We start from the raw sequence: 25,292 nt of genomic DNA on the forward strand, positions 1-25,292 counted from the left end.
GTCTCTTATTGTAAGGTGGTCTATTGTCTGAATATCTCTCACGTCTTCCTCCTCGTTCTCTTATTGCTCCACCACCGTTGTTTCTATTACGACCATAGTCATCACGACGAAAGTTGTGTTGAGAAGGAGAATTTTCATAAGGTTTCATTTCATAAGGTTCCATTTTAAATAAATTAAGAACTCAACAACTGAAGAAAATTAAAAAAAAGTGTGTTAATTGTGGAAAAAAGAAAAGAAAAGAAAAAAAAATTCTTTCTGGCGTGTGTAAGTGTGCGTCTACGTGTTAATATAAACCAATTAAAAAATTTTTATGGGAGGAGTGGAGATTAAACAGTTTTGAGATATGTAAGAGAACAAGAGCCAATGTTTATTTAATCAAGGTCAAGATCATGTCTTTCTTCCTCATTAGTATGAGCGGGTTGTTCAGGCAATACAGATTTACGACTGTAAAAGAATGAATACAAAATAATAAAATGATAACTAAACTTACCAGACTGGACATGTACTGTTCAATTTTAACCATGGTTTAATACAATCATCGTGAAATATATGTTCACAAGGAAGTTGAATGACTTTTTCTGTTACATCAAATGCATCTTTACATACAGCGCAATCTGCTTCTTGACCTATGAAATGGGATCAGTTTACATTTACAAAGGATGACGTGTGTCTTACTCTTTTCTTTTTCGGTTAGTTCTCTTTTTGGTAAAGACTCAATCACTTGTTCAGGTGCAGGTGGTGGTGCTGATCCTCTACATGAATGATATGAACACATAAACATATTTATAATCATCTTACTCTTTACCCTCCTGCTTGTTCCATAAGTTGAGTGATAATGTTATCTAAGGCTGTCTGACTAAATACGTAATCATTTGGATTGCCTGCTAATCCTTCACCTAAAGTACCACCTGTCATAGCTGACAAAAATTGAAGAATACTACTAAAGGAAGCTGTCAATACCATCATCATCATCATACATCTTAGTATCTTTACTTGGCAACGTTTCCTCGGGTATCATTCGCGTTATTTCGTCCTTCTCCTCCTTCTCCTCCTTCTCCTTCTCCTTCTTCTTGCTGTTGTTGATTATTTGAGAAAGGCTGAAGACGAAAGTTACCATTGACCATATTGCCATAAAATAAAAGTGGTCTATTATTGGGTTCTGTATTGTTTTCATTGTTTTCTTGCTGTTGGGTTGTATTCATCAAATTACTTAATATCGACTGCATTACATTATTGATACCGGGATCTTTGTTCATTGTTTTCTTCTGTTGTTGTATTTCTTGGTGCAAAAAATTGAAAAATATCATCACCGACATCACCACCTCGATTATTGCCTTGTGAAATAGAAAAGAATTGAGCTGAACCACCATCAGGTAAAAATATCTGTCTTCGAAATGTTCTTGGATGTTCACCTTCTTCTTCTTCATGAACCGGCTGTCCCGATAAAAAGGCTCGAGGATCGTCATCGGCTTGCAACTGCATGCAAACTTAAAATCAAACGCAAAAAAACAGTATTATTAATTATACCTCTTCTATGAATTGTTCATTACAGCGTTGACAAGTTGGGTCTGGGGCCATGTAAATCTGCACCTCAGCATTACATATATGACACCAATATCTGTTATTGTTGTTATTGGTTTGACGTGTTTCTTCATTCATTTGACAATAAAAAGAAAAAAAAAGAAAGTAAAAGAAAAAAAGAGAAAAAAAAAAAGTAAGCACAAAAAAGAAAAAAGAGTGCCGAATGTGACTTTTTTAGAGTTATCATGTTGTATATGTACATACATACGCGCATCTTTTTTATAATAAAAGAGAGAGTGAATTGATGCTTGTTAAACTGCTCTATAAAAGAGCTTATTAGATAAATTGTGTGTATCTGAAATTGTTGGCATCGTTGGAAATAACAAAGTCAATTATTCATCGAAATGTTGTCAATTTTGTATTTTTATTGAATTGTTATCAAATAAAAAATGCCTAGAACTTGAAGACTCCAATTGTATGTACATGAGCATATAATATTACAAGTTGGTTTGCAATGTGTGTGTGTGTGTGCTTATGTGTGCTGTTCTTTAAAATTCAGCATAATTTTTTTTTTTTTCATCGTTTTTATTTTTCTTTTTCACAAATGGTTCAATCTAATTTATCCAGTCATCAAAAACTAGAACCCTTTTTACTATTATCCAAATCAGCCAAAGGAGTAGCCAACTGTAAGCTGATAATAGATGCTTTAAATGCTCCTGGTGTTTATGTATTTACAGAACTTTATGAAGCACCTAATGTGGTTGAAGTATGCATTCCATTTACATTTATAACAGCTGACATTCCTTTAGGCTTCACAGTTACCTGAAGTAGCGCCTTATTATAATTTGCTACGTATATTTCTCTATGGTACCTTTAACGATTATCAACAACAAAAGGCAAACTTGCCTGCTTTAACAGAATTGCAAACCAAGAAGCTTTTACAACTTACACTTGTTACTCTTTCAGAAACCTCACAGGTAATTGAATATTTATAAATCTCACTGTTTATTCACCTTTCTATAAGACATTGAGCTATGAGATACTACAAAGAGAGTTAAATATACCTACTGTCCGTGAGCTTGAAGATTTGATTATGGACGCCATGTACAATGGACTTGTGACGGGCAAATTGGATCAACGTCAACGTCAACTTCAAGTCATGAAAACTATTGGACGCGATTTAGGGCCTTATCAATTGGATGAGACAATGGAGGCTTTACGTGCTTGGTCTACACAAACAAGTCGATTGCTGGGTTTGCTAGATGCAAAGATTGATTACTTGAAAGAATCAGTACGAGATAGTGAACAAGCTAAATTAGACTATGGACATCAGTTGGAGGAAGTACGAAAGGAGATTAGAGAGAACACAAAGAATAATATTACTTTACCAAATGAGATATTACAAATGGATGAAACATCACAAAAGAAAGCAAGAGACATTTATAATATTCGACAAAGGTAAAATAATAATATCATGATGATGATTTATTAAAACGATAAGTATAGTAGAGGACCAAAGAGATTGATGGTAGAAAAATCATAGTTTATTAAAGAGGCTTCTTTGCCATCCAACAGTTGAATCTTGTAAACGATTTATATTGCTCTACTTCATTACATACTTCGTTTACTGCTACATCATAATCAATTGATGACATACCCCACTTTATGGTATATTCACTCTTTTTGTTTTTTAAGTATGTCTTTTGTATTTCCTTGTTCATGAATCCATATTGCTTCAATTCTATACTTTATGAGTAGGTGCTACTTGAGTCCTAATTGAGTATTTACCGGTCTCTGTTTGCCATTCCCCAATAGGTAGATCCAATACTTTACATTCTATCGCTTCAAATCCAACTTCACTTAACCAATCGTTCATACCTTTCAATTCTAAATCTATATTTGCTTGTGTACATTGTTCTTTATAAAATGCATGAAATGCTTGTAACACAGGCCCAGGTTGATGATGCAATAATTCTGGTTCTATTAACTCTACACATCCACCCCGTTTTATAACACGAAACATCTCTTTTAATACATGAATCCATTGATCTTGCTGAATGCAAATGCACATGTTTCTTTGGAATACACTATAGAATAAGGGAATGTGAGTTGTACTATTAATAAAGTATTGACTTTTTTTACAAATCAGCCGAATCATCATCGATTGGCCAAGTTTCTAGAATATTTGCTCGATGAAAAGTTTGATTTGCTAGTTGAATGTCAGGTAATTTGAGGTCTAAACCAATCACTTGAGACTCTGAATATTGGGTTGCCATTTCCAATGCCCAAATGCCATTACCAATACCACTTTCGACAATGACTTTGGGTGAATCCAAGCTTGTCCATGTATTACCCTTTCGCGCTAATTTCAACAAATAATGCTAATGAACCATGAGTCGTTGTTTTCAATGATAATTACTTTTGAGTTACTTCTCTCTGTTGAAGGTCATGCTCTTTTATGTCTTGTTCCTTTTTCATCAAGGATGTAATACTTTGTTTTCTTTTTGAAAAGAATTCCGTAATAGATGATCTTCGACTACTCGGTTGTGGTTTTTCATTTTTTTCTTGTTTTTTCTTTTGTGCTATCACTTTGCTTGCTTGGTTTCCCATTTTTGTAAACTTGAAAGAAAGGAGAAGAGACAATTGAATTTGAGTTTATTTAATTATTATTTTTTGACAAGCAATCAAGTTACACAACATGGCAATTAAAGAGGGGCAAAATAATTATCCCTTTTATTTTATTTTATGAATAAACAGGCCATATTGATTATAGGGATGAAGAGGTGCTATTTGATGTAGTGGTTGTTGTTGTTGTAGAAGTAGTAAATGACTTACGCATCTTGCGTTCTAATTTGTGTCTTGTCAAAGGTGATAAAGGAGGTATTTCATCATATGGATTAGGTGGATACCAAGGTCTCTGTATAATTATTATTAATCTTTTCTTTCGTGTCCTAATTATTATTCGTTACCTTGGATATTTGCTTTGAAGGGTCAAATGGACGAAGATTTAACTGAACAGGTGGATCTGGCTTCAAATAAGCATTGCCTAATATATCAGGTACCTTGTAATAACCAGGCGATTTCCATACATTCTAAACACACACAAACAACACTTAGATTACGAAAACGTGTAAAGTATTATTGTTATATTACTTTGTGATTGAAGTCTGTATTATTAGAATTAAATTGCATTTTAATAAAAAAAAAAAGAAGAGAAAAGTAAATAGAAAATAAACAGATTTATGTATAAAATGTCAAAATTTAAGGGGGGTGAGTAAAAAAGAGAGAAAAAGAAAAAAGTACGGGTTCAGATATTTACATCCTCGTATATATGTGCATATATATTATTGTTTACTTCATCTATTTTCACTATCAGAAGTACCTGTCTATGATCATCATGGCTTATTTTCTCTTTCTCTCTCTTTTATTATATTTTGGGAAGGGAAGCTATCATTATCTATTTCAACATCCTTTCATTATCATCATCATTTTACTTTTATATAAACACAATAGGAACAAGAGCTATGGTTAATATAAAAAATAAAACTCAACCTAAGATCATTGTAAAGTTATAAGAAAGAAAAAAAAAAAAAAAAAAAAGGCTCAAAAAAAAATATTTTGATAATTTTTTTCGCTGTGTTCCAATAAATGAATCGGAAAAGAGTGTAACCTTATTAAAAATATACTGCTTATATTCATTTTAATCCAATCATCAATACACATAGGCATACAATTAAAAGATAAACTTTATTTGTTCACTTTACATTTAAACCAATCCATATCGTATACTTTTCACAAATATAGAGACTATGATAGCGTCACATCCGTTTCACAAACTAAAAATTTTTTAGCAGAGAGTCACAATTCAAAAAAAAAAAAAAAAAAGTATAAATACCCACAGTATTTTCAAACTTTTTAAGGAGGGGGGATTTTATTATTCATCCTTTCCCCAACTTTTATTTAAATAAATACTCTTCCAAACCATGTCTGCCTTTCTTAACCACACCACTGCTAATGAAGTATTAAAAGAATACGGTCGTCGTGATGGCCTCTCTATTGAAGGTTTAATGGATGAACAACTCAGTGGTGGTTTAACTTATAATGATTTCTTGATTTTACCCGGTTTTATTGATTTCGCTGCTGAAAAGGCTTCTTTGGAATCAAAGATCACAAAAAATATTTCTCTCAAGACTCCCTTTTTATCTTCTCCTATGGACACTGTCACTGAAGCTGAGATGGCTATTTCTATGGCCGTAAGTTTCTTAATTTATGCATATGTGTGTGTGTGTATGGAGAAAGGGAAATTGATGCATGATTGTTTACATAGTTAACGGGTGGTATTGGTATTATTCATCACAATTGTTCTGCTGAAGAACAAGCCAAGATGGTGCGCACAGTTAAAAAATTTGAGAATGGATTCATTACTGATCCCGTCGTCTTGTCTCCTGAACACACTGTGGCCGATGTCAAGAACATCAAGGAAAAATCTGGTTTCTGTGGTGTCCCAATCACTGGTAAGTGACGGTGCATGTAAACTAAAGGAGAGAGAGAAACTGACTGTTTATAGAAAATGGTAAGCTCCACAGCAAGTTGCTTGGTATCGTCACTGCTCGTGATATTCAATTCCATGCTGATGATAGCACTCCATTGAAGGAAATCATGACAACCGAACTCGTTGTTGGTCAAGAAGGCATTACCTTGAAGGAAGCCAACGAAATCTTGTGTTCCAGCAAGAAGGGTAAGCTCCCTATCGTCGATGCCACTGGTGCTCTTGTCGCTCTCTTGGCCCGTTCCGATTTACTCAAGAACCAAAACTATCCCTATGCTAGCAAGAGTGCTCAATCCAAGCAACTCTTGGTCGGTGCTGCTATCGGTACACGTCCCGATGATAAGGACCGTTTGGCTCTTTTAGTCGAAGCCGGTTTGGATGTTGTCGTCTTGGATTCCAGTCAAGGTAACTCTGTTTATCAAATCGATATGATTCGCTGGATCAAGCAAACCTTCCCCAAATTGGATGTCATTGCCGGTAACGTCGTCACCCGTGAACAAGCCGCCAACTTGATCGAGGCTGGTGCTGATGGTCTTCGTATCGGTATGGGCTCTGGTTCGATCTGTATCACTCAAGAAGTCATGGCCTGTGGTCGTCCTCAAGCCACGGCTGTTTACCGTGTTTCTGAATTTGCTCGCAAGTTTGGTGTTCCTACCATTGCTGATGGTGGTATCGGAAACGTAGGTCATATTGTCAAGGCTTTGGCCCTTGGTGCCAGTGCTGTCATGATGGGTGGTCTCTTGGCCGGTACAGAGGAAACTCCAGGTGAATACTTTTATCACGAAGGCCAACGTCTCAAGCGTTACCGTGGTATGGGTTCTATTGATGCCATGAGCCAAAAATCCGCTACTGGTAAGGACGGTAATGCGGCTACCAAGCGTTATTTCTCTGAAGGTGATGCGGTCAAGGTCGCTCAGGGCGTTGTTGGTAACGTGTTGGATAAGGGATCTGCTCGTAAATTTGTTCAATATCTCATCACCGGTGTCCGTCACTCTTTGCAAGATATCGGGTGCAGCAGCGTCACTGATTTGAAGGAAGGTGTTTATGCTGGTCAAGTTCGTTTTGAAAAGAGAACTGCTGCTGCTCAAATGGAAGGTGGCGTTCACGGTCTTCACTCATTTGAAAAGAAATTGTACAGTAGCAACTAATAATAAAAATGATATAACCCCTTAAAGGGGCTCACTCTTTTGTATATTCACTTAAGGATTTTGTTTTTAAAGGAAGAGGTCCGTATAGGGTGTTTTTTCGTTAAACGTACAATTAATGCTGTTTTTGAACATCCAATTTGTAAGTTTAGAATTTGGCTGACAACTGGAAAAACCAAAAGAGGTGTAAAGAAAAAAAAGTATCATCCCCTTTACGTCAATCTTCCCTTTAAGTCTTAGAGTTCCCTAGCCACCCTTTTATACCTTATGCCTTTAAAAAGGGTTCATACGAACACAAGTAGTTTTTAAAAGGAGCATTTTTTGTTGGACATGTTTAAGCAAATAGATTGGGCTTACAATCTTAAAATGTTACAGGGAACGTGATTTATAGCCATAACAGAGAAGCAATATGAATTTTCATTTCCTGAAAACGATCTAGCATTAATTTTAAATATCCTTTAGCCATTCCTTTGATTTGCAGTCATTACATGAAAATAGACCTTTGCTTATATTAAACAAAATAACTTTTCCACCCCATATATAGAGCTAATTAAACGTAAATAAGTTGCATTGTTTATTCCTTCGAAACACGTAAATTGAATGCATTAATTGAATATCCTCGGAAAAAGAGCAAAGAAAAAGTTATAAGGTCATCTTTTATATTTAAGTCAAAGCATATATGACATATTTTTCAAGCCTCCTTTAGCTTTCTAATTTAGAATAAACTGCAGTTTTATTATTGTACAATCTAATCAAGAGACGGCAGAAATTGTAGCGGTAACACAGCATAAACTCCCTTCGTTCGCTCACATTTTCGTGTACATAAATAGTCTACTACTCCTCCTATCTTTGTTGGACTAAAGAATGAAAGTGTGAAAGAAGCTACAAGTACAAAGACATAGTTCATGCATATAGTTGTTACCTCATTCAAGTAATAAAGCCTTCTATACATTTAATTAAAAACTTTTTAATTCTTTTTTTATTGAAAATAAGGGAGGGAGGAGGTGATGTGGGTAAACTGATAGAAAGTATACATTTTTTTTTACATTGATTCAGTAGTTGTGATAACATCGTCAATCTTCAAGATCATCTTGACCAATTGAGTGGCCAACAAAAATTGTTGACGCTTTGAGATAAGAGGATCATAAACGTGTTGTTCCTTCATGTTGTTGGATCCTCTGTATAAACAGTCTACACCCAATTGAGGGTTATTTGTCGTAGCTTGTTCGGCCTTGACTTCAGCCAAGGTTTCAATAGGTGGTAAACCAGAGTTTTCAGCAAGAGCCAAAGGTGTAGCATCCAGAGCATCAGCAAAAGCACGCATAGCATATTGTTCAATCGATGAGATCTCATCAGCCACTTTGGAAATGGCCAAAGAACAACTGATTTCAGCAGCACCACCACCATAGACAACACGGTTATCACGTACCAAGTTTCTAACAGCACACATGGCATCGTGAAGGGAACGCTTGGCTTCATCGATAATCATCTTATTACCACCACGAACAAAGACAGTGACAGCACGGGTATTTGCACATTCCTCAATCACCAACATTCTATCCTTGGTTGTACCAAATGCCAATTCACGAACAACACCGGCCTGACCTAACTTTTCAGATGAAAGATCTTCAAAGCGAGGGACGATACGGCCGTTGGTGGCGATAGCAATCAACTCAATCTCAGGTCCACCTACCCAACGAACAGCAGGCAACTCGTTTTGTAACAACAAGTGGTTGGCTTCATCATCAAAACCCCATTGACAGATAACCAAGTTAGCGCCAGAGTCCTTGACTTGCTTGATCATCGTCTCAAACTTTTCTTTTTCGTAGCTCTTGAGCTTTTCGTATTCCTCAACGCTGGTGATATCAAGCTTGTGCTTTGTCTTGGGTCTAGGGGGTTCAAAGGCACAAGTCAAGATAGCAATCTTGGCATCATGAACCTCACGAGGCATCTGAGGGTGAGACATGTCCTTGTCAACTACCACACCACGTACCAAGAGAGTATCCTCTAATGATCCACCCAATTTACCGTCTACCTTGATCAATTCAAAATCAACATCCTTTCTTTCTAAATCGGCAACGGACAAGACTGCGTTCACTGCAATATCAGCAAATTGTTCATGACATTTGGAAACACTGACAAAAAAAGAAATATGAGTATGCTACTGCTCTGTTTTCTTCCTTTCAGAAACTTACATTTTACTGCCCAAACTAGTCATTGCTGTCTTTTTCAAATTATCCAAGTGCTCTTTACTGAATTCAATTGTATCTGAGATTTTATCCAGGTGTTGAACAGCTACATTACAAGCACGTTCGAAACCATCTGCAATACGAATGGGATGAATACCACGGTCTAAAAGTTGTTCACATTGTTCTAAAAGAGATCCAGCCAACACTATAAAAAGGATATTAATCTCCAACTGTTCCCATCCCATCTTTTTTTTTCTTTTCTTTTGTTCTTTACCAACAACACCAGTTGTACCATCTCCAATTTCATCATCTTGACTTTTAGAAAGTTGAACTAATAATTTTGCAATTTGATGTTCAACAGACATTTGATCCAAAATAGTAGCACCGTCGTTAGTTACCGTGATATCACCATCAGGAGAAATCAAGATTTTGTCTAAACCTCTTGGTCCCAAAGATGATTTGATGATGCTTGTAACAGCTTTAGCAGCCAAGATGTGAGACTAAAAGATGGAGAGTCAAAAAAAGAGTTGGAAAGCGCGTGCTTATATTCTCTTACTCGAATAGCATCTAAACCGTGTAATCTTGACTTTTGTTGGCCTTCACGAACAATAATAAAAGGTCTACCATATTCATCAGTTGCATAGACTGCAGAGTTGGGATCGATTTTAGCACTAGCCATCTTATTTTTTAAAGAAGAAAGATGAACATAAAAAAAATTTGCACGTCATTTTGGATAAAAAAATATCTGGGTTTAGAATTCCATGTTGTGGGAGAGAAAGAGGCGCGCTTTTCACTTTTTAATATTAACAACACGTTTATTACTGCACTCCGTCTCTCTCTTTTTGAAGCATAATGGATTAGTTCAGAAATTCTAATTCAGTTGCTGTTTGAGTACAAAAAATACACAGTGACTTCTTGCACTCATAGTATAGACCTAAAGGTAGACAATGCATTCCATAACTTTTTTTATTCCATCATGAAGTTAGAAACCCATTCTTTTTTGCCAATAAATTATGATCGAAGAAGTAATCTGGTTATGATATTCAATACTTGCGAACATTTCATTAGAAATTATAACAGAATCGGTGTTGGATTAGCATTGCATTTTGAATCTAATTCTTTGTTAGCTGAAAAGAATCGCTGTTCAAGTTTAGAAAAGTTTTAAAGCACTATGCTTTCACAATTCTTGTGTACATAAAAAAGAAGAACAAAGCTAGAGTGCATTAGAGTGTGAATAATTAGAAATATAATGCTAGTGTTACTTTGATTTTAGTAAAAGATCTCTCAGACAAGGCCCAAGCTTAAAAGTTCAGAGTATATACTTCAGAATTTACAAGATATGAAAATTGATTGCTGTATTTTCCTCACCAATTTGTCGTTAGTGCATCGTTTGCTTGGTCATATTTCGATTCATTAGAACACATGTCTGGCGACTATCTGAAGTATTAACATACCACATCCTAAAGTTATTCTCTGCGAAAAATATCGTTTTTCCTCACCAACTGTAAACGGATAATTTAAACTTTGTTATATATTTATAGCTTATATTAACCTGTCAGTTTTTCCCCAAACTATTCTCACACAGGTTCTTTTTATTTCTTTTTGTCAATAGTTAAACCAAATAATTTTCTTTAAATTCTCATGTGTTGTATCAAAATAACCTGGGTCTATGCTTTGCATTGACTTTGGGGCACAACAAATTTAAACAGATAAAAAAAAATATCAGTTGAATCATGTCATTCTTTTCCAAAAAATGACACGACCGCTCATTGGAAGATAATGCGCGTTTCTGCACACAAGGAGGATGGCGTATGTATCCTGAAATCTATTTTTGTCTCGTTCTCGATTTTCTGTAAGCTAAAAAGCCATTCCGTATTTATTTTTAAGTCTACTTTTCAAAGCGAATTGAACACTTGCATGCAGAGCACTTGGAAGCAGAAATTGCTTCGTAAAGGCAAGGATGCATAGGCTTGGAGCGTGAGGTAATGACGGAGGGGCCAATTGGCAGTGCGGCACAGGCGCCAAAAAGCGTCGCCAACATGGAGGAGGGTTGTGAGCACAGAGAGGTTGATGAACATGGTATAGCTTGGTCAAGGAAAGGAACTCCTGCAATAGTTACAGTTATGATATTTGGTACTTATAATATAAAAACAGTAAGAAGTCAATAGCTAACAACTACTATTTATTAAGTAAGAAAAAGGAGAGGAACCAATAATATAGAATGAACCCTGGATTATATCGTCTGACTATTAGTTGTATAGTCTGACGTAGGCTGGACTGAGATCAATAATAAAATAATAAATAAAGACATCATTAATGACCAAACACGACAACAGTGCCTACAACCACAGCAAACGCAACATCAAATTTAGGTGCAATCTCTGCCACTGGCTTAACTAATGTTAGTTTGAGAGCTCCAAAGCGTAACCCATTCCGTCCACAAAACGCGCTTTTCCTGATGTACAATTTTTGATATCCATAGTATTCTCCGCGTGTTTTCTGGAGAGCACCTCACACCACTGATAATTTAATAGACCAGTTTGATCTCCAAATATTTGGAATAAAGGGACAACTCGATCCACCCAGAAAGTACACTCTGAATTAGACAGATTAAGCACCGCTGTAAGGAAATAATGTTAGTGTTAGTTAACCTCCTTGGATAAGGCATACTTACATCTTTGTCTGTTACACTTGCTTGAAAAATCAGTCAACACGAACTGAACTGTTCGGATAAGTTCTTTTTCGTATTTGTCAATATTTGTTGGGTATTCATATTTCCATAGCCAATGGGGTAATTCGCTTTGGGTTTGTTTTAAAGCATCAACAAGGAAAATGTAGGCAGTTTTCCACGACTTGAGCGTAGTCAATGACGATTGAGCATCTTTAACAACCATAGTGACAAGGGGAGCTAATGTCTGAGCAGTAGCGGTTGGTAATTTTGGTCGATTGGGTTCACTTGCAGATGCCGACTATGCTGAGAATGATATGACATCCTGACAAGCAGGAACTAATATTGATTCTGTATCTGATGAGTTCTCAAAGCATAGGTCATTACCATTCGACGCTGGTCTTTTCCTTGAAATGTGTGTCATTTGTACGTGATCTTTCAGGAGCGATAACTCTGGATAATGCAACAAACAAGACGGGCATGCAAAGTGGGACATAATAGCTGAATGATTTTTATCACCCAAATTCTTCACGTAGATGAAGTCGTCGTTGTCGAATTTTCGTACGCCACGCAAAATACTAGGAAGGTAGAGTTGATGTTGCTGAAGAAGATGGCGTCTAAGAGTCAGTGCATCTTTCAAACTACGGTAGCAGATAAAACATGTGTGTTTCAATTATATAACTGTCGACATGACACCAACACTGATCAACAAGTTCATAAAAGGTGTTCCGGCAATGTTTTAAGATTGAACGGAAAAGAAGAAAGGGGAGGAACCAAGAAAAAAAATAATACAGAAGTGTAGACTGTTTTGTTCACAAAAATAAAAATGGAGATTTCAAGAGGACCCAAAATTATATACAATTAAAGTTACCGAGAGGAACTCTTTCTTCAAGGTTGCGCTCATCGTGCCTTGCCTCTTTTCTCATTAAATTAGTCTAAATCACTATTGACAACTTTTCTTACCCATTCACGTCTCAACCAAACCAACAACAACAAAAAAAAAAATTATATTTATATATTATTGCATACTTTTAACATTGAGAAACCCAAAAACAATTATTGTGACTTGATTATATCGTCACATTAATAAATTTGAGCTTTACCTCATAAAAATAAATATACAATTAAAGCGACTTTTACTTATATAAAATAAAATAAAATAAAATAATTAAAACCCATGTGAGCACATATTCACTTTTGTGATTGAATTGCCCGGGCTAGATCAAGAAATGTGTAAAGAGCTAAAAACCTTTTTGATAGGCAAAAAGGGAAAAAAAAAGACAGAGAAGGGAAGAGGAGAAAAGAAAAGTATGATCAAATACTGGGTTAGGTCTTGCCGAGCCAGTTCACCAACTTAGTTCCAAGAGAGGGAGTTTCCGAAGGGATCTTGCCATGATGGAGGTAGTCGAGTTCGAATAGAATTTGGCAGATAGTAGTCCAGGCTGAGGGAGTTGATGAGGGAGGTTTGGGAGCTGCGAGAGCACTGTTCTTGCGTTTGGTTGGCAATTTGTTCAAAAGGAAGGACAAGGGATCAGGTTCGGTAGAAGGCATTTGTAGCCGTTGATGCATGTGTAGGCACCAAATTGCATGAGAACGGGTGAGCATGTCAGTTGGATGGTAAATACACGGATTAGGTACACCGCCCGGTAACCAACCAAGGCGCCAGCGTACGACTTGGCTACGTTCAATTGCAGTCATTGGTAACCAGAAGATAGGGTCAATAGTTGATTGCGAGCGGCAAGCAGACAAAAGCTTTGAGTATGCACGCTTACAATTTTGGTTAAATAAATCCTCGAGATATTTCCGACAGATGATTCTGAACGTTTGACGATTGAGATGTTCTATGTTTTGATTACAGCATATTCGCCATAAAGGATATGAGGTGAGCTTGTACCAGTAAATAATGGCTTGCAGAGGTTCGAATATATGGTAGTAACCGAGAAAGTAGAGTGTCATCAGGTAAATTCAGAGATCGAAGTATGAATTTGGCTTGTAGGATATGGACACGATTTTTCATTGAAGGTTGATTCACCAAATAGAGCATTACTTGGGTTGAAGAACGGGAGCCACCCCCCAAACATTCGACGTAGACACTGGTTCTGACAATATTCGGTTTTTTGAAATTCGCGAAACTTCACCATACTGATTACAAGGCCGTATTCAAGTTGTGGATGCACGATTTGCGTATAGAAACGAACAGAGAGAAGGCGATCAAAGCCGGCGGGATTAACTCCAATCATTGCCGTTTCATTCATTGTTTTCAGTACTTTGTTGATGTTGCCTTGGATAAGTTCTTGAGTATGGAAATAACCACCTGGACGTATAGGGATTCCTAGATATGAAAATGAATTTTGTTTTGGAAGTATTGTGTCATACAGAGTATATGACTGAGTATCTTCAGGAGGAGCCAAGATCGTACATTTAACAGGGTTCCAACGGTATCCCAATTGGTAGCTGTGTTCTTCGCATTTTTGTAGAATAGCCGGAAGTTGAGCAGAAAAGGCTATGAGGACCACATCGTCAGCGTAAAGAAGGCAATTGACGGATAGAGCAAAGTCGACTGGATCATTTTCAGCCTTGTGTGGAAGCGGATGAGCACGTAGGAAGCTGGGTAGCTGGTTGATGTAGATAGAGTACAAGAAAGGGGAGAGGATGGAGCCTTGTAGAACACCAGTTTTAGGCGAAAAGCGAGATGATTTAGCATTATCAAGGATGACTTCAATCTGTACTTCATTAAAAAGGTTTTTAAGGAGGTCGAGAAGCGCTGAATCAAGACATGGTTGTAAAGTTCGCCAAATGTAGCTTCGATCTACGGTGTTGTAGGCAGATTTGATGTCTAAAAAGGCCAATGTAGGGTTAATGCGGTGACGCTTACGCAGAATAGAGCAGCTCTCAATGAGACAGAGAGCTTGATCTATAGTACCACGAGCTTCCCGGAAACCATCTTGAGTAATATCGAGTGGTGGGCTTTGATCGACAAGGTCGAGATATAAGCATTTTTCTAGAATTTTTCTAAAAATAGATGTTAAACTAATTGGTCGAAAGTTTCCTGGGTCAGTTACTGGGCCTTTTTTATGAATAGGAATGATTTGTGCTATTCTCCAGGATAAAGGGGTGTAACTCTACCGCCAGCATAGCTGAAAGAGATGCACAAGTATTGGTGTTAGGTTGTCTGTTAGAGGTGCAATCATTTCTATCGTGAGATGGTCGACACTAGGTGCTTTTCGTCTAGGTGGTTGAGCTATGGCATTATTGACTGAATCAATAGTAATAGGGCAGGAGGCTACATCATAAGGGTCAGGTGTAGAATCGTTGGTTATGAGAATCGTATCAGTCGAATGTGGAAGGAGATCACTCGCAAAAATGTGCTTAAAATATTGAGCCATGATTTCGGCTGCATTTTGTGGCCCTTCTGAGGTTGAGAAACTTGGTTTGATAGCTCTGTTTTTTCTGATACGACTGAATTTAACGGTTGCCTTAGTGTAATCACCCCTGGGCCATTTAGTCACAAAAACAACGCCATGTTTCTCGTCGCCATTTAAGGATGAGTCGTCGTAATTTTGCTTGTGCTTCCTGATGTAGAACCCATAGTCTAAGTGCATTTAACCCAAAATTTATAAAAAATATGGCATGTAAGTTCAAGACTAATTAATATGTGTATACTTAAGCTTGGGATTTCAAGTTTTGAGAAAAGAAAGATTCACATGTTTATTTTAGGAATGTATCCATAAAATCATTTTCAGTTCTGTTGCGCCGCCTTAAGCTTTTATAACTGTTTCACATCGCCTCTTCATGCTTCGAACTAATCGGTAGGCAAACTCATCATCTATTCTTTCCCACTCTTCTCGTAGAGCCACCTTCAATTGCTCCAATTTTTTGACGGGCGATCTTTTTCTCTCAATTCGCCTTTCAAGAGCATTCCAAACATGCTCAATGGGGCTCAAATCAGGGCTTTGGGCAGGCCAGTACCCAAAACCCTTAATTTGATGGGTTTCCTTCCACCATCGAGCATAACCACCTGTATGACAGGAATCTCCATCCTCCCGGAAGATAAACCCCCTCTCCTGATACACTGTGACATTTGCAAGCCAAGGATGAAACCTATTAGCCAAAATATTAATATATGTTTCTTGATCTACGGAACTGGTGTCAATAATTTCTAAAGGTCCGAAATCTTCTCCCCAAAAACATCTCCAAACCATAGCACCACCACCCTACTTGACTGTGGATATTATATTTCTTTCATCATAACGCTCTCCTTTCTTCCTGAGCACTCTTTTACCGCGTTTACTGTATTTCATACAAAAACGCGACTCATCAGACCAAACATCGTTTCTTCATTGGTCTTCGGTCCAATTGAGATGTTCCTTCGCCCATCGAAGCCTACTTTTGCGGTGCCTTGCAGTCAATCTAGGCTTGTGAGCTATTCTGTACGATTTGAAGTCAAGTCGATCAACATACGATCGAAGAGTTTCTATACAGGCAAAAACATCTAGCTTTGCTAATTCCATATTTATTTCTTTATAAGAAGCAAAAGGATCCTCTCTGAATTTCCTCTTCAAGTGCCCTTCAGTTCTTTAGTTTATTTTCAATGGACAATCTGTTTGCTTGTAAGGCAAAGGGCTTCCATAGTTATCAATCTTGCCTGTTATATATTGCACAGTGGACTTGTCCAAGCCAACAAGTTCTGCAATCTCTCTAATCGTGTGGTGTGTTTTAGTAAGGTAAAAGAAAACCCCCATGCTTTGCTTTCTTTTGTTTCATCTTCAGATATAATTAAAGATCATGTGCAATCTTTAGATATTTGAGCAGACATGTTTTTTAATGTGCTGATGGATGAGAAAGACAACTTTATTTTGTTATGAGCATAAAATTTTCCTTAATAAATTTCTTTGTCCCATAATTTATTTGGGGTGACTGTATATGACTTTGTTTAATAACATATGTCCAGAGTTTATATACTTTTCACAGTGTAGATATTAAATATATATAATATGCGGATGACGAAATGCCCTAAGCATTATGCAGATGGCCACATGCTGAAGATGTCTCATAATTTAATATAATCACTTGCTCCTCATTCACCAGTCTATTTTGATAGATATGAATGCATATTAATAAGTCTACATTTCCATATACTCACACTATTAATCGTTAATAATGCTTGATTGCTATAAAATGATCATCGTTGGAGCACAACAGTCGCGCTCATTTTCTTCTCTTTTTACTTTTTTTTCTTGCAAATGACAATCAATACCTCGCAGCAAACGGAAGGAAGAAACCAGTAGTGGAGAACGACTAGCCCAAAAGCAGCGAAGAGTTCTTTCGACTGACGCGCAATGGTGCATTGAAAATAAGGCTTATTAAAATTAAATGTATTTGTGGATCGTTTCAGTTATTTGGAAAAGAAAAAGGCCATTACCCGATACCAGAAAATCATCACCAATCACACTCATGAGAGCGAGGCCGAACTTCTTGATGAAATGAAATCTTGAGAACGACAGCGACATGGGATCAATTTTGGATAGAAAAGTAACGTGAGCTTGCCAAACTGAATACTCAAAAGGGCTCTCTAGACTATACCACAAGCATCCTGAAAACTGAAACAGCGTCAGTTACTGGGCAACACATGTCCTGCACTACATCTGAAACAGAGACGACGACAGCAGCACCTGTGCAGTACCTAACAGTACCACTGATGCCAAGGATACTGTCGATACCCTCTCTCTCCTCGAGGAGCAGCAACCTACCAAAGAATCGTATGAAGGCGATTCGTACAGCAGCATCATCACTATCATGGATAGTTGCTAGCGTGGATCTTACCAGAGCATCTGCTGGATATCGCAAGGCAGCACATTAGCTCAGTAAAGTAAGCCAGATCAACATTGGTCACTCGTTACAAGATATTCTTTCGCTCGCTGGTGTACTTTTGCTGTGCTCGAGTCAGCATAGCGAGGTGATGATGGCGCACCTTGACAAGGTCGATGAAGTAACCCAGGCCTTGCTCTCTGGAACGCTTGGCAAAAATTTAGATTGGAATGATCATGAATACCCGGTGTTATCGCTCGTGATCAGCAATTTGGCAAAAACGATTGAGCTGATGGGCTCGGTTAGGCGCGCCAATACAATCGATGAAACTGAATTACAACTGCAGAAACTGGCCAATGATTTATATCCTACAAAGAAAGTCATAGTGAAGGGAATCATTGGTGCGTAAGTCCAAAAAAAAAAGATGAAGTAAATATTTAATTTTTTACTTGAAAATACGATTGCCAAGCTCCCTGTTAAGGATACATAAGATTATAGTCACTTTATTTTAGCGAAAGTAATCGGATATGATCCTGAATAGTATGTTGACATAACTTGGAATCATTTATAACATTATTCCCAACACAGATCAATAAAAGACTTTGATTAGATTTCTTTATATTAAGCTTTATTCATATTAACTTCACATAGTCAAATATATGACATGGTTGTAATATATTTTATTGATGATATGAGCATGTTGAATATGGAATGACGATTACTTACCGGATCATCAATAGTCATGGAAACATTGATCTTAACTGAGATATTATTATTAGCCATAATATCCAATCACGGAACTAGAGGATTTTATGTTCATCTGTACCGTCTCCTTAAATAGTCCTACATCTAGAGTTATCTGAAACCATCCCAATAGCATAATTGACAACACATGCTAGGAACAGGCTAAACTAATAATTAAAAATAGTAATCATCAATTCTGCCAAACTGATTATAAATCTGTCCTAATTCTTTATCCGCATCATGTCTATAAATACTCTCACTTTTTACATGTAGAATTTATTATTCAATCTTAATCTTAGCTATATCTTGACTTAATAAAGAGATATCAAGTTCTAACAGTATTTCTTTATCTTTGCTGTTATACTATCTTTTACCTAAAACTCCCCTTTCCTAAACAATCCCTGTATACGCCTTAAAGGATGAAAAATGTACTGGGGAAAAAGAACTGACATGCTCGTAATTTGACCCCATCTTGTCATGCCTCCTTCCCAATCCAGCCAACGATGTGCACCTGCGCTGGTCATACACTACTACGGCCGAAACACCTCGACAAAGACCGGACGCTGTGATCAGCAAGATGAGACTACTTTTGTTTGGTCCATCTCTTGGTTTTGGCGAAGCCAAAGTTCAGAGCAGAGCAAACTATAATCTATGCCATGATCTTCTCCCCCTAGCTCTCTTTGGAAAAGAGAACACTGATATGAATAAACTTGCTGGCTGCCTTTCTTTCCAGATTCATGGTAACACAATACGATATTTGGGTGGGCTTGAAGACCCCATTTTCATAACTTCTGATCTAGGGTTTGGCATTACATCTTACCTCATGTAATTGCAGCACACGGCTATTCACACGCTGATCGAAATCAGACACTTGGCATTTCCTCAATCAATCCACTAACTGCCCACGTTCATCAACCTCTCTGTGCTCACAACCCTCCTCCATGTTGGCGACGCTTTTTGGCGCCTGTGCCGCACTGCCAATTGGCCCCTCCGTCATTACCTCACGCTCCAAGCCTATGCATCCTTGCCTTTACGAAGCAATTTCTGCTTCCAAGTGCTCTGCATGCAAGTGTTCAATTCGCTTTGAAAAGTAGACTTAAAAATAAATACGGAATGGCTTTTTAGCTTACAGAAAATCGAGAACGAGACAAAAATAGATTTCAGGATACATACGCCATCCTCCTTGTGTGCAGAAACGCGCATTATCTTCCAATGAGCGATGATGACATTTTTGGCCAAAGAATGACATAATTCAACAGATAATTGTTTTTTTTTACTACTATTGAAGCGTGGTCGACATATTCAGAGCGCTTGCATATTATGGCACTTGTCCAAGCATTTGTGAGAGTGCCCAACAAACCCTTTAAAATCACTGAGACCCAAGCCATTGGAAGCCTCACTGATTTTTGTCAACAGTGTCTCAATTTCCAGTAATTTGTTTCGTTTGATTTTACTCTTATCCATTGACTAAAACTGTTCAATTGGATTGAGCTCAGGAGAATAAGAAGGCAAATAGACACAACGGTAACTCCGAGATTCAACATATTTGGCTATATCAACCGATATATGGATTGGAGGATTATCCATTACGAAGTTAATGTCACGCAACTTTTCCTTTGCTTACACGCCCAATGTCTTCTCCTCGTTTTCTTTTTTTATTAGGTGGAGGCTGAGGAAGCCTGAGGCTGCATTTAATCAGACCATGGGCAGAAATTGCGCCTAAATTGGCTGTTGTACTTCCTCGTGTCTTGGGAACCGTGACCACTGCAGGAGAACCTTTCTTTGATCATGCCATACTACGTTTCAAATTAATATGAAATGCAGATTCATCAAAAAAGACGCAGTTATTGGTAAAATCCAAGTATGTTTTTCACATTTATGAACCTAATCCAGGAGCTCTTGAATCTTCTCCTCGCTTTTCTAATCTACGGGTTGAAATCGAGCTTTTTTGAGAGATAGATTGCAATGTTTTTTATTTTTATTTTTTTTTACAAAATCAAACAAAGCAATTTTGGATAATTTTAATACTGTGAGTAATTATCTCAAGTTTTTCATCAATTCGTCCAAGGCGACTGAAGGACTCGTATCAATGCACTCAGGGATAACTTTTGTGTGCTCCTCATCGAGAATGCGTGGGCGACCAGTCTTTCTCTGTTTCTCAAAGATACTATTAGGATCCCTCGTGTACTGTTCAACCCATTTTTGTGCTGTACCGTTGAGAATCCTAAGCCGTTTTGCAGCATCAGCCGCGCTTAGAAACCTCTCAAACAACAGCTTGAAGAATTTCATTTTGTTTTTATTAGAATACCGCGAGTAATTTCGTTTCATTAATGTTTCCCTCATAACTGCATCAATACCACGATTTATCTCCTTTCTCACCTGTATTGTCTCTATATTTTTTCGCTATCCAGAGGCAATTGAGCTAATTGTTGTATATGAGGGCTCAATGTTTCAAGACAAAACCGCTTTTCATCAACAATATAATCCATCGGTTCAGTTCTGCCACGCTCGTCGTCAACAGAATGCTTTACGCTTTCATACAAGAATTGAATATTCGTATTATCATATAATTTCTGGTTTAACTGTGAAAAAGAAATAAAAGGAAGATGATCATTTGGTATGCGCTTATATACAGTATCCATAGATGCCAAGGATTGTACTACAAGTCATTCTTGGCAACAGAACATCCGATTTGCCAGCGAAGACGAATTTACATTTCGAATAATGTGAATCGTATGCTTGCCATCAGATGAATTCATTTTCCACCAGGGCGAATTTATTTATCATACAACATGAATTTTGTTCTCGCCATTAGATGCGTTTGTTTTCAACCAAAGGCGAATCTACTTCCTAGAAAGAGTGTATACTAATAGAACATTAAGTTCAACTTGTTGCCCATTTTGAGATTACATCCTGTTTAACTATTATTAGCATTAGCGTTCGAAATTAACTAGTCAACCTTGCCAATCTACTTGACCATCCAAAAAACCATCTTTTATCGTCGGCAGAACATATAGAAGGTATAAAAATGATGCACTTATGGAGAGTCATAAGATAAGAAAGAAGAGTGGTTTATTTTCAATTCGATAACAATAATAATGGTAATAAAACAAGAGGCTTTTATTTATTTATAATCAAAGTAATAACAATAATGATCGTATCTTTATCTTACCCTTTCATGACAGGTTTAGCCGCATTTCATCCTTAGAGAAAGAAATACGTTGCCCAGAGATAACCGCGTGGAGGTACTGTCATTTCTATCTCCTCTCTTTATCCCGTTTAACGTCAGAAAGAGACCCCCGCACCCCCGGACAGATGGGGGGGAGACAAACGACGGAATCCCTATCTAATAGACTGTAATAATGTTTAAGAGAGATACATGATTGTTTTTACCCAGTTTTTTGCAAGATATGATGAATACCAAGGAAAGGAATGAAGAAAAAAAAAAGAAAGAAAAAAAAAGAAGGGGGGAATAAAAGGTTATCTTTTATTTATGTTTATGTTTTGTGGCGTGTGAGATATTTTTTTATTTCATGAAAAACGCTTCTGATTACATTTTTGAATTGATGCTCTGATGCTCATTCCTTACAAAGCATAATGTACATTAATGAAATAAAAACCATTAATTCATTTGTTCTTTTCCTCTTTCTTTCTCCCTTTCCCTCTCTTTCTTTGTTTTAATTGCAAATGATGGTCTACAAAAGACATTTTTAAGGCTTTAAATCAAACTAATAGGCTGTTATCGTGTTTGTTTTAACAATAATGTGGCCGAAACAGGAAATTATTATTTTGTAACTAACCAATATCGAAATATGAAAAATTAAAAAAATAAATTCAAGCCTCATATTTATATCAGAAAGTCATTAATATCACTTTCCACAGACATTCTAAAGGTTGATATAGTGTATTTACTTTCTTATATTTCATTGTGATAGGACAAGGACATCAATAAATTTAAATTTGTAACTGAAACAGCCTCAATAGCAAACTACCTTGCTTTTTTTCTCTTTCTTTCTTTCTATTAAACATTTATCACTAAGCAAAATATTAAATAGCAAAACAAAAAAGAATAGCCATAGTCATGAACATGCTACGTTTCATTTAGTCTGTATCTTGAAACGTTCTCAAAACATAAACATTATTTTTCGTTCGAAAATGCCGTAAACCATTTTTTTGTACTCCACCACCTTTGTGTCATGCAAATAATAAATAATAAAAGCGAAATAACATGCTACAGCTGTACAGGAAGAAGAAAAAATAAAGAAATATGCTATGGCAACAAAATCGTATATCATTTTAATCATTATTGAACTTGAAGGATTTCTTTGACATCACCATAGTAACGCTTATTAGCCTATAACTTACCTCAAACTGCAAAGAACAGATTATTGTGATTTAAAGAACCATATTAGAGTAGGATAAAAATTGAGTCCTAAGTCTTTGAATAAAGTATTTACAATTTATTTTTTTTATTAAAAACAAAAAAAAGCCCTAAGGCACAGCCTGATCATCTTCAGTCTCCGTTGCCAGCTCTGGTGCCAGCAACCAGAGAGGAGCCACTTGATCATCCTCGTCGGCTTCATCGCTTGCCGACGGAACAGCATCACTGCCAAGACCACTCCAGACGGGAACAATGTGATCACCTGACGGGTAGATCACAACGTCAAACACATCCACAAAACACACCAAAAGCACCTCACCTTCGCGAATGTACTGTGCGTTGTGGCCCATAGTAAACGCGGGGACAGCAGAATCTTCTCGATTAGGATTATTCATTTTAATGTATAGTGAAAAAAAAAGTAATTGAGAGCAATCTGCTTTCTTTTTATACTTTGCTTTCTACACCCAATTTATAACTGTACAGGACATTTTCATAAGAACCAAAGCAATATAAAACTATTTTTATAGATCGCCGATTTAAACAAGACCTGAAGGTAATGATGTAGTAACAAACTTACATTATTTTAATGTTGCAATGCTATAATTCAACTGTTGTTGACTTCTAAAGATCTAGTCCCATTGTAAATTGATTTTATATGCTCATCGTTACTATTCAATATTGTGGTCAGGCGTACTTTAAAGAGCACATTCATCTCCAAGATTCATGCCCGATAAAAGTCAGCAATGTACTTCTTTTTTTGTGATAATGACCGGTCATGTAATTCACCTATCATAAATTTATGAGATAATATCCACATACAAATAGATTATCCAAATCTACATAACACGCTCAAAACTGATAAAATATTTATCCATCATTGCCATAAAAGGGAGCATCAAACCTTATATCCAACTTTTGAAGTTTGGCGTTTTTTGATTGGTGTTTTGGTTGCACGACGTAAACGTAAAAAGTATACTCCAACTATGCTTTTTTCTTTTTCATCTTTCAAAAGCAATCATTCTATAAACATGACAAAAAAATTAACTCGCAAACTGCAAGCAATAAATGGAGTGCTTCGTTTAACCAAGAAAAAATTGGGTGGCTTCAACAGCCGTCCTGTGGTCAGTGAATTGGATGGCGGTCGCATCAAGGATACTGTTTCTTTGCGTTTGATCGCCCTGAGCAACCGGTAAGTTTAACTTTTTGGTGTATAAACGTTAATATGATTATCTTACCAATACCTATTTGCTTTCATAGATTCAAGAGCAAGTGTGTGGATGAGGTGGATCGGTTGGAGTACTTGCTTCGTCCTAAGCCACAAAGGATGAGCAAGGAGGAAAAGCAGGCGTTGGCAAGAAGGCTGGATGAAGGAGCGCGCCTGCTTGAAGAAAAGAAGAAGCGCAAGCAAGAAGAAGAAAAGAAAGAGAAGGAGGCGCAAGGAAGCAAGAAGCGCAAGCAAAGAGAAGATGAGGAGGAAGAAAAAGAAGAAGGTTCTGGTGCTTGCTTGGTGAAGAAGCGCAGATGTTTTAAGCGTGGTTGCCGCTACCAATAGCTTCCATCCATTCCATTCCTTTAGATACCCTGAAAACTAATCTTGTCATAGATTAGTTTTGTTAATAAAAAATTATAATTATTTATCATTGCTCATACCTTAATATGTATCCATTTGAAACACATTGCCTTTCCATAACCTATCTATTGCTATGGATATCATTATAAAAATGCTGCTGCATATAAACCACAATACCCTCTATATTCATGTTATACGCCATGAATCAATGGCACAATGGTACAACAGTGATTGTCAACTTCTTGTGTTGCTTACTCTTTTATGAGCATTGTGTCCATATCATTGGTACTTGACACATATAAACCCAATTTGAGCTCATTCAATTCCTATCGACATAAGGTTATAACACAGTGGATCAAATTTTATTGACTTTTTACAGGTGCAGTTAGTTACAGATCTAAACACATTTCGAGAATTAACCTAATCTTCACATTCGACTGAAGCAATGACTTTCTTTCTTTCTTTTTATTGAGAATAGAATATACAGTCAATACGGACCGAAGGTATCTAAAATAAAAGTTGTCAAGTTGACCAAAGTTATAATGCTGTTATGATTACTTGAAAGATTTGTAGACTTCATTAGAATCCATAGATCCCAAAAGCGGCAAAAGAAGTAATTGAGAATCTTGTACTTTGGAGTTACTGAGCATAAGCAAAGCTTTTGATGATAAGTAAAAGAGAAAAGAAGAAGAAAGGAAAGAAGAAAAAAGAGAGAAC

The 25,292-nt window shown here is 36.9% G+C and overlaps 15 protein-coding genes across 15 annotated transcripts; 4 read left to right on the top strand and 11 right to left on the bottom strand.

Moving 5' to 3' along the window:
* Positions 1-371: 371 nt before the first annotated feature.
* Positions 372-915, bottom strand: RO3G_14457 (uncharacterized protein; the record flags this gene model as incomplete). The annotated part of the gene is made up of 4 exons (XM_067669041.1): positions 372-444; positions 491-626; positions 676-752; positions 806-915. The coding sequence occupies 4 exons, from the start codon at positions 913-915 to the stop codon at positions 372-374; spliced, it is 396 nt and encodes a 131-aa protein (XP_067525142.1).
* A 315-nt stretch (positions 916-1,230) lies between these two features.
* RO3G_14458 (uncharacterized protein) lies at positions 1,231-1,578 on the bottom strand (the record flags this gene model as incomplete). Its single annotated transcript, XM_067669042.1, has 2 exons — positions 1,231-1,476; positions 1,528-1,578. 2 exons carry the CDS (start codon positions 1,576-1,578, stop codon positions 1,231-1,233), a joined length of 297 nt encoding a protein of 98 aa, XP_067525143.1.
* Positions 1,579-2,125: 547 nt separating this feature from the next.
* RO3G_14459 (uncharacterized protein) lies at positions 2,126-3,162 on the top strand (the record flags this gene model as incomplete). The annotated part of the gene is made up of 4 exons (XM_067669043.1): positions 2,126-2,287; positions 2,331-2,498; positions 2,546-2,979; positions 3,075-3,162. The coding sequence occupies 4 exons, from the start codon at positions 2,126-2,128 to the stop codon at positions 3,160-3,162; spliced, it is 852 nt and encodes a 283-aa protein (XP_067525144.1).
* Positions 3,163-3,659: 497 nt separating this feature from the next.
* On the bottom strand, positions 3,660-4,079 carry RO3G_14460 (uncharacterized protein; the record flags this gene model as incomplete). The annotated part of the gene is made up of 2 exons (XM_067669044.1): positions 3,660-3,902; positions 4,014-4,079. 2 exons carry the CDS (start codon positions 4,077-4,079, stop codon positions 3,660-3,662), a joined length of 309 nt encoding a protein of 102 aa, XP_067525145.1.
* A 209-nt stretch (positions 4,080-4,288) lies between these two features.
* On the bottom strand, positions 4,289-4,713 carry RO3G_14461 (uncharacterized protein; the record flags this gene model as incomplete). The annotated part of the gene is made up of 3 exons (XM_067669045.1): positions 4,289-4,438; positions 4,491-4,613; positions 4,675-4,713. The coding sequence occupies 3 exons, from the start codon at positions 4,711-4,713 to the stop codon at positions 4,289-4,291; spliced, it is 312 nt and encodes a 103-aa protein (XP_067525146.1).
* A 791-nt stretch (positions 4,714-5,504) lies between these two features.
* RO3G_14462 (inosine-5'-monophosphate dehydrogenase) lies at positions 5,505-7,218 on the top strand (the record flags this gene model as incomplete). The annotated part of the gene is made up of 3 exons (XM_067669046.1): positions 5,505-5,774; positions 5,849-6,035; positions 6,089-7,218. 3 exons carry the CDS (start codon positions 5,505-5,507, stop codon positions 7,216-7,218), a joined length of 1,587 nt encoding a protein of 528 aa, XP_067525147.1.
* A 1,039-nt stretch (positions 7,219-8,257) lies between these two features.
* On the bottom strand, positions 8,258-10,083 carry RO3G_14463 (T-complex protein 1 subunit epsilon; the record flags this gene model as incomplete). The annotated part of the gene is made up of 4 exons (XM_067669047.1): positions 8,258-9,350; positions 9,411-9,609; positions 9,679-9,904; positions 9,961-10,083. The coding sequence occupies 4 exons, from the start codon at positions 10,081-10,083 to the stop codon at positions 8,258-8,260; spliced, it is 1,641 nt and encodes a 546-aa protein (XP_067525148.1).
* A 1,634-nt stretch (positions 10,084-11,717) lies between these two features.
* RO3G_14464 (uncharacterized protein) lies at positions 11,718-12,298 on the bottom strand (the record flags this gene model as incomplete). The annotated part of the gene is made up of 3 exons (XM_067669048.1): positions 11,718-11,800; positions 11,920-12,024; positions 12,079-12,298. 3 exons carry the CDS (start codon positions 12,296-12,298, stop codon positions 11,718-11,720), a joined length of 408 nt encoding a protein of 135 aa, XP_067525149.1.
* A 1,100-nt stretch (positions 12,299-13,398) lies between these two features.
* RO3G_14465 (uncharacterized protein) lies at positions 13,399-13,623 on the bottom strand (the record flags this gene model as incomplete). Its single annotated transcript, XM_067669049.1, has 1 exon — positions 13,399-13,623. One exon carries the CDS (start codon positions 13,621-13,623, stop codon positions 13,399-13,401), a length of 225 nt encoding a protein of 74 aa, XP_067525150.1.
* Positions 13,624-14,319: 696 nt separating this feature from the next.
* RO3G_14466 (uncharacterized protein) lies at positions 14,320-15,458 on the bottom strand (the record flags this gene model as incomplete). The annotated part of the gene is made up of 3 exons (XM_067669050.1): positions 14,320-14,404; positions 14,449-15,084; positions 15,199-15,458. The coding sequence occupies 3 exons, from the start codon at positions 15,456-15,458 to the stop codon at positions 14,320-14,322; spliced, it is 981 nt and encodes a 326-aa protein (XP_067525151.1).
* Positions 15,459-15,830: 372 nt separating this feature from the next.
* On the bottom strand, positions 15,831-16,583 carry RO3G_14467 (uncharacterized protein; the record flags this gene model as incomplete). The annotated part of the gene is made up of 3 exons (XM_067669051.1): positions 15,831-16,286; positions 16,355-16,362; positions 16,460-16,583. The coding sequence occupies 3 exons, from the start codon at positions 16,581-16,583 to the stop codon at positions 15,831-15,833; spliced, it is 588 nt and encodes a 195-aa protein (XP_067525152.1).
* Positions 16,584-17,580: 997 nt separating this feature from the next.
* Positions 17,581-17,932, top strand: RO3G_14468 (uncharacterized protein; the record flags this gene model as incomplete). The annotated part of the gene is made up of 2 exons (XM_067669052.1): positions 17,581-17,604; positions 17,639-17,932. 2 exons carry the CDS (start codon positions 17,581-17,583, stop codon positions 17,930-17,932), a joined length of 318 nt encoding a protein of 105 aa, XP_067525153.1.
* A 3,082-nt stretch (positions 17,933-21,014) lies between these two features.
* On the bottom strand, positions 21,015-21,383 carry RO3G_14469 (uncharacterized protein; the record flags this gene model as incomplete). Its single annotated transcript, XM_067669053.1, has 2 exons — positions 21,015-21,206; positions 21,339-21,383. 2 exons carry the CDS (start codon positions 21,381-21,383, stop codon positions 21,015-21,017), a joined length of 237 nt encoding a protein of 78 aa, XP_067525154.1.
* A 1,732-nt stretch (positions 21,384-23,115) lies between these two features.
* Positions 23,116-23,400, bottom strand: RO3G_14470 (uncharacterized protein; the record flags this gene model as incomplete). The annotated part of the gene is made up of 1 exon (XM_067669054.1): positions 23,116-23,400. One exon carries the CDS (start codon positions 23,398-23,400, stop codon positions 23,116-23,118), a length of 285 nt encoding a protein of 94 aa, XP_067525155.1.
* Positions 23,401-24,033: 633 nt separating this feature from the next.
* RO3G_14471 (uncharacterized protein) lies at positions 24,034-24,557 on the top strand (the record flags this gene model as incomplete). The annotated part of the gene is made up of 2 exons (XM_067669055.1): positions 24,034-24,194; positions 24,263-24,557. 2 exons carry the CDS (start codon positions 24,034-24,036, stop codon positions 24,555-24,557), a joined length of 456 nt encoding a protein of 151 aa, XP_067525156.1.
* Between the last annotated feature and the right edge of the window lie 735 nt (positions 24,558-25,292).

The sequence above is a fragment of the Rhizopus delemar genome, genomic scaffold (genome assembly GCF_000149305.1).
Source record: "Rhizopus delemar RA 99-880 supercont3.14 genomic scaffold, whole genome shotgun sequence".
Lineage (NCBI taxonomy): Eukaryota > Fungi > Mucoromycota > Mucoromycetes > Mucorales > Rhizopodaceae > Rhizopus > Rhizopus delemar.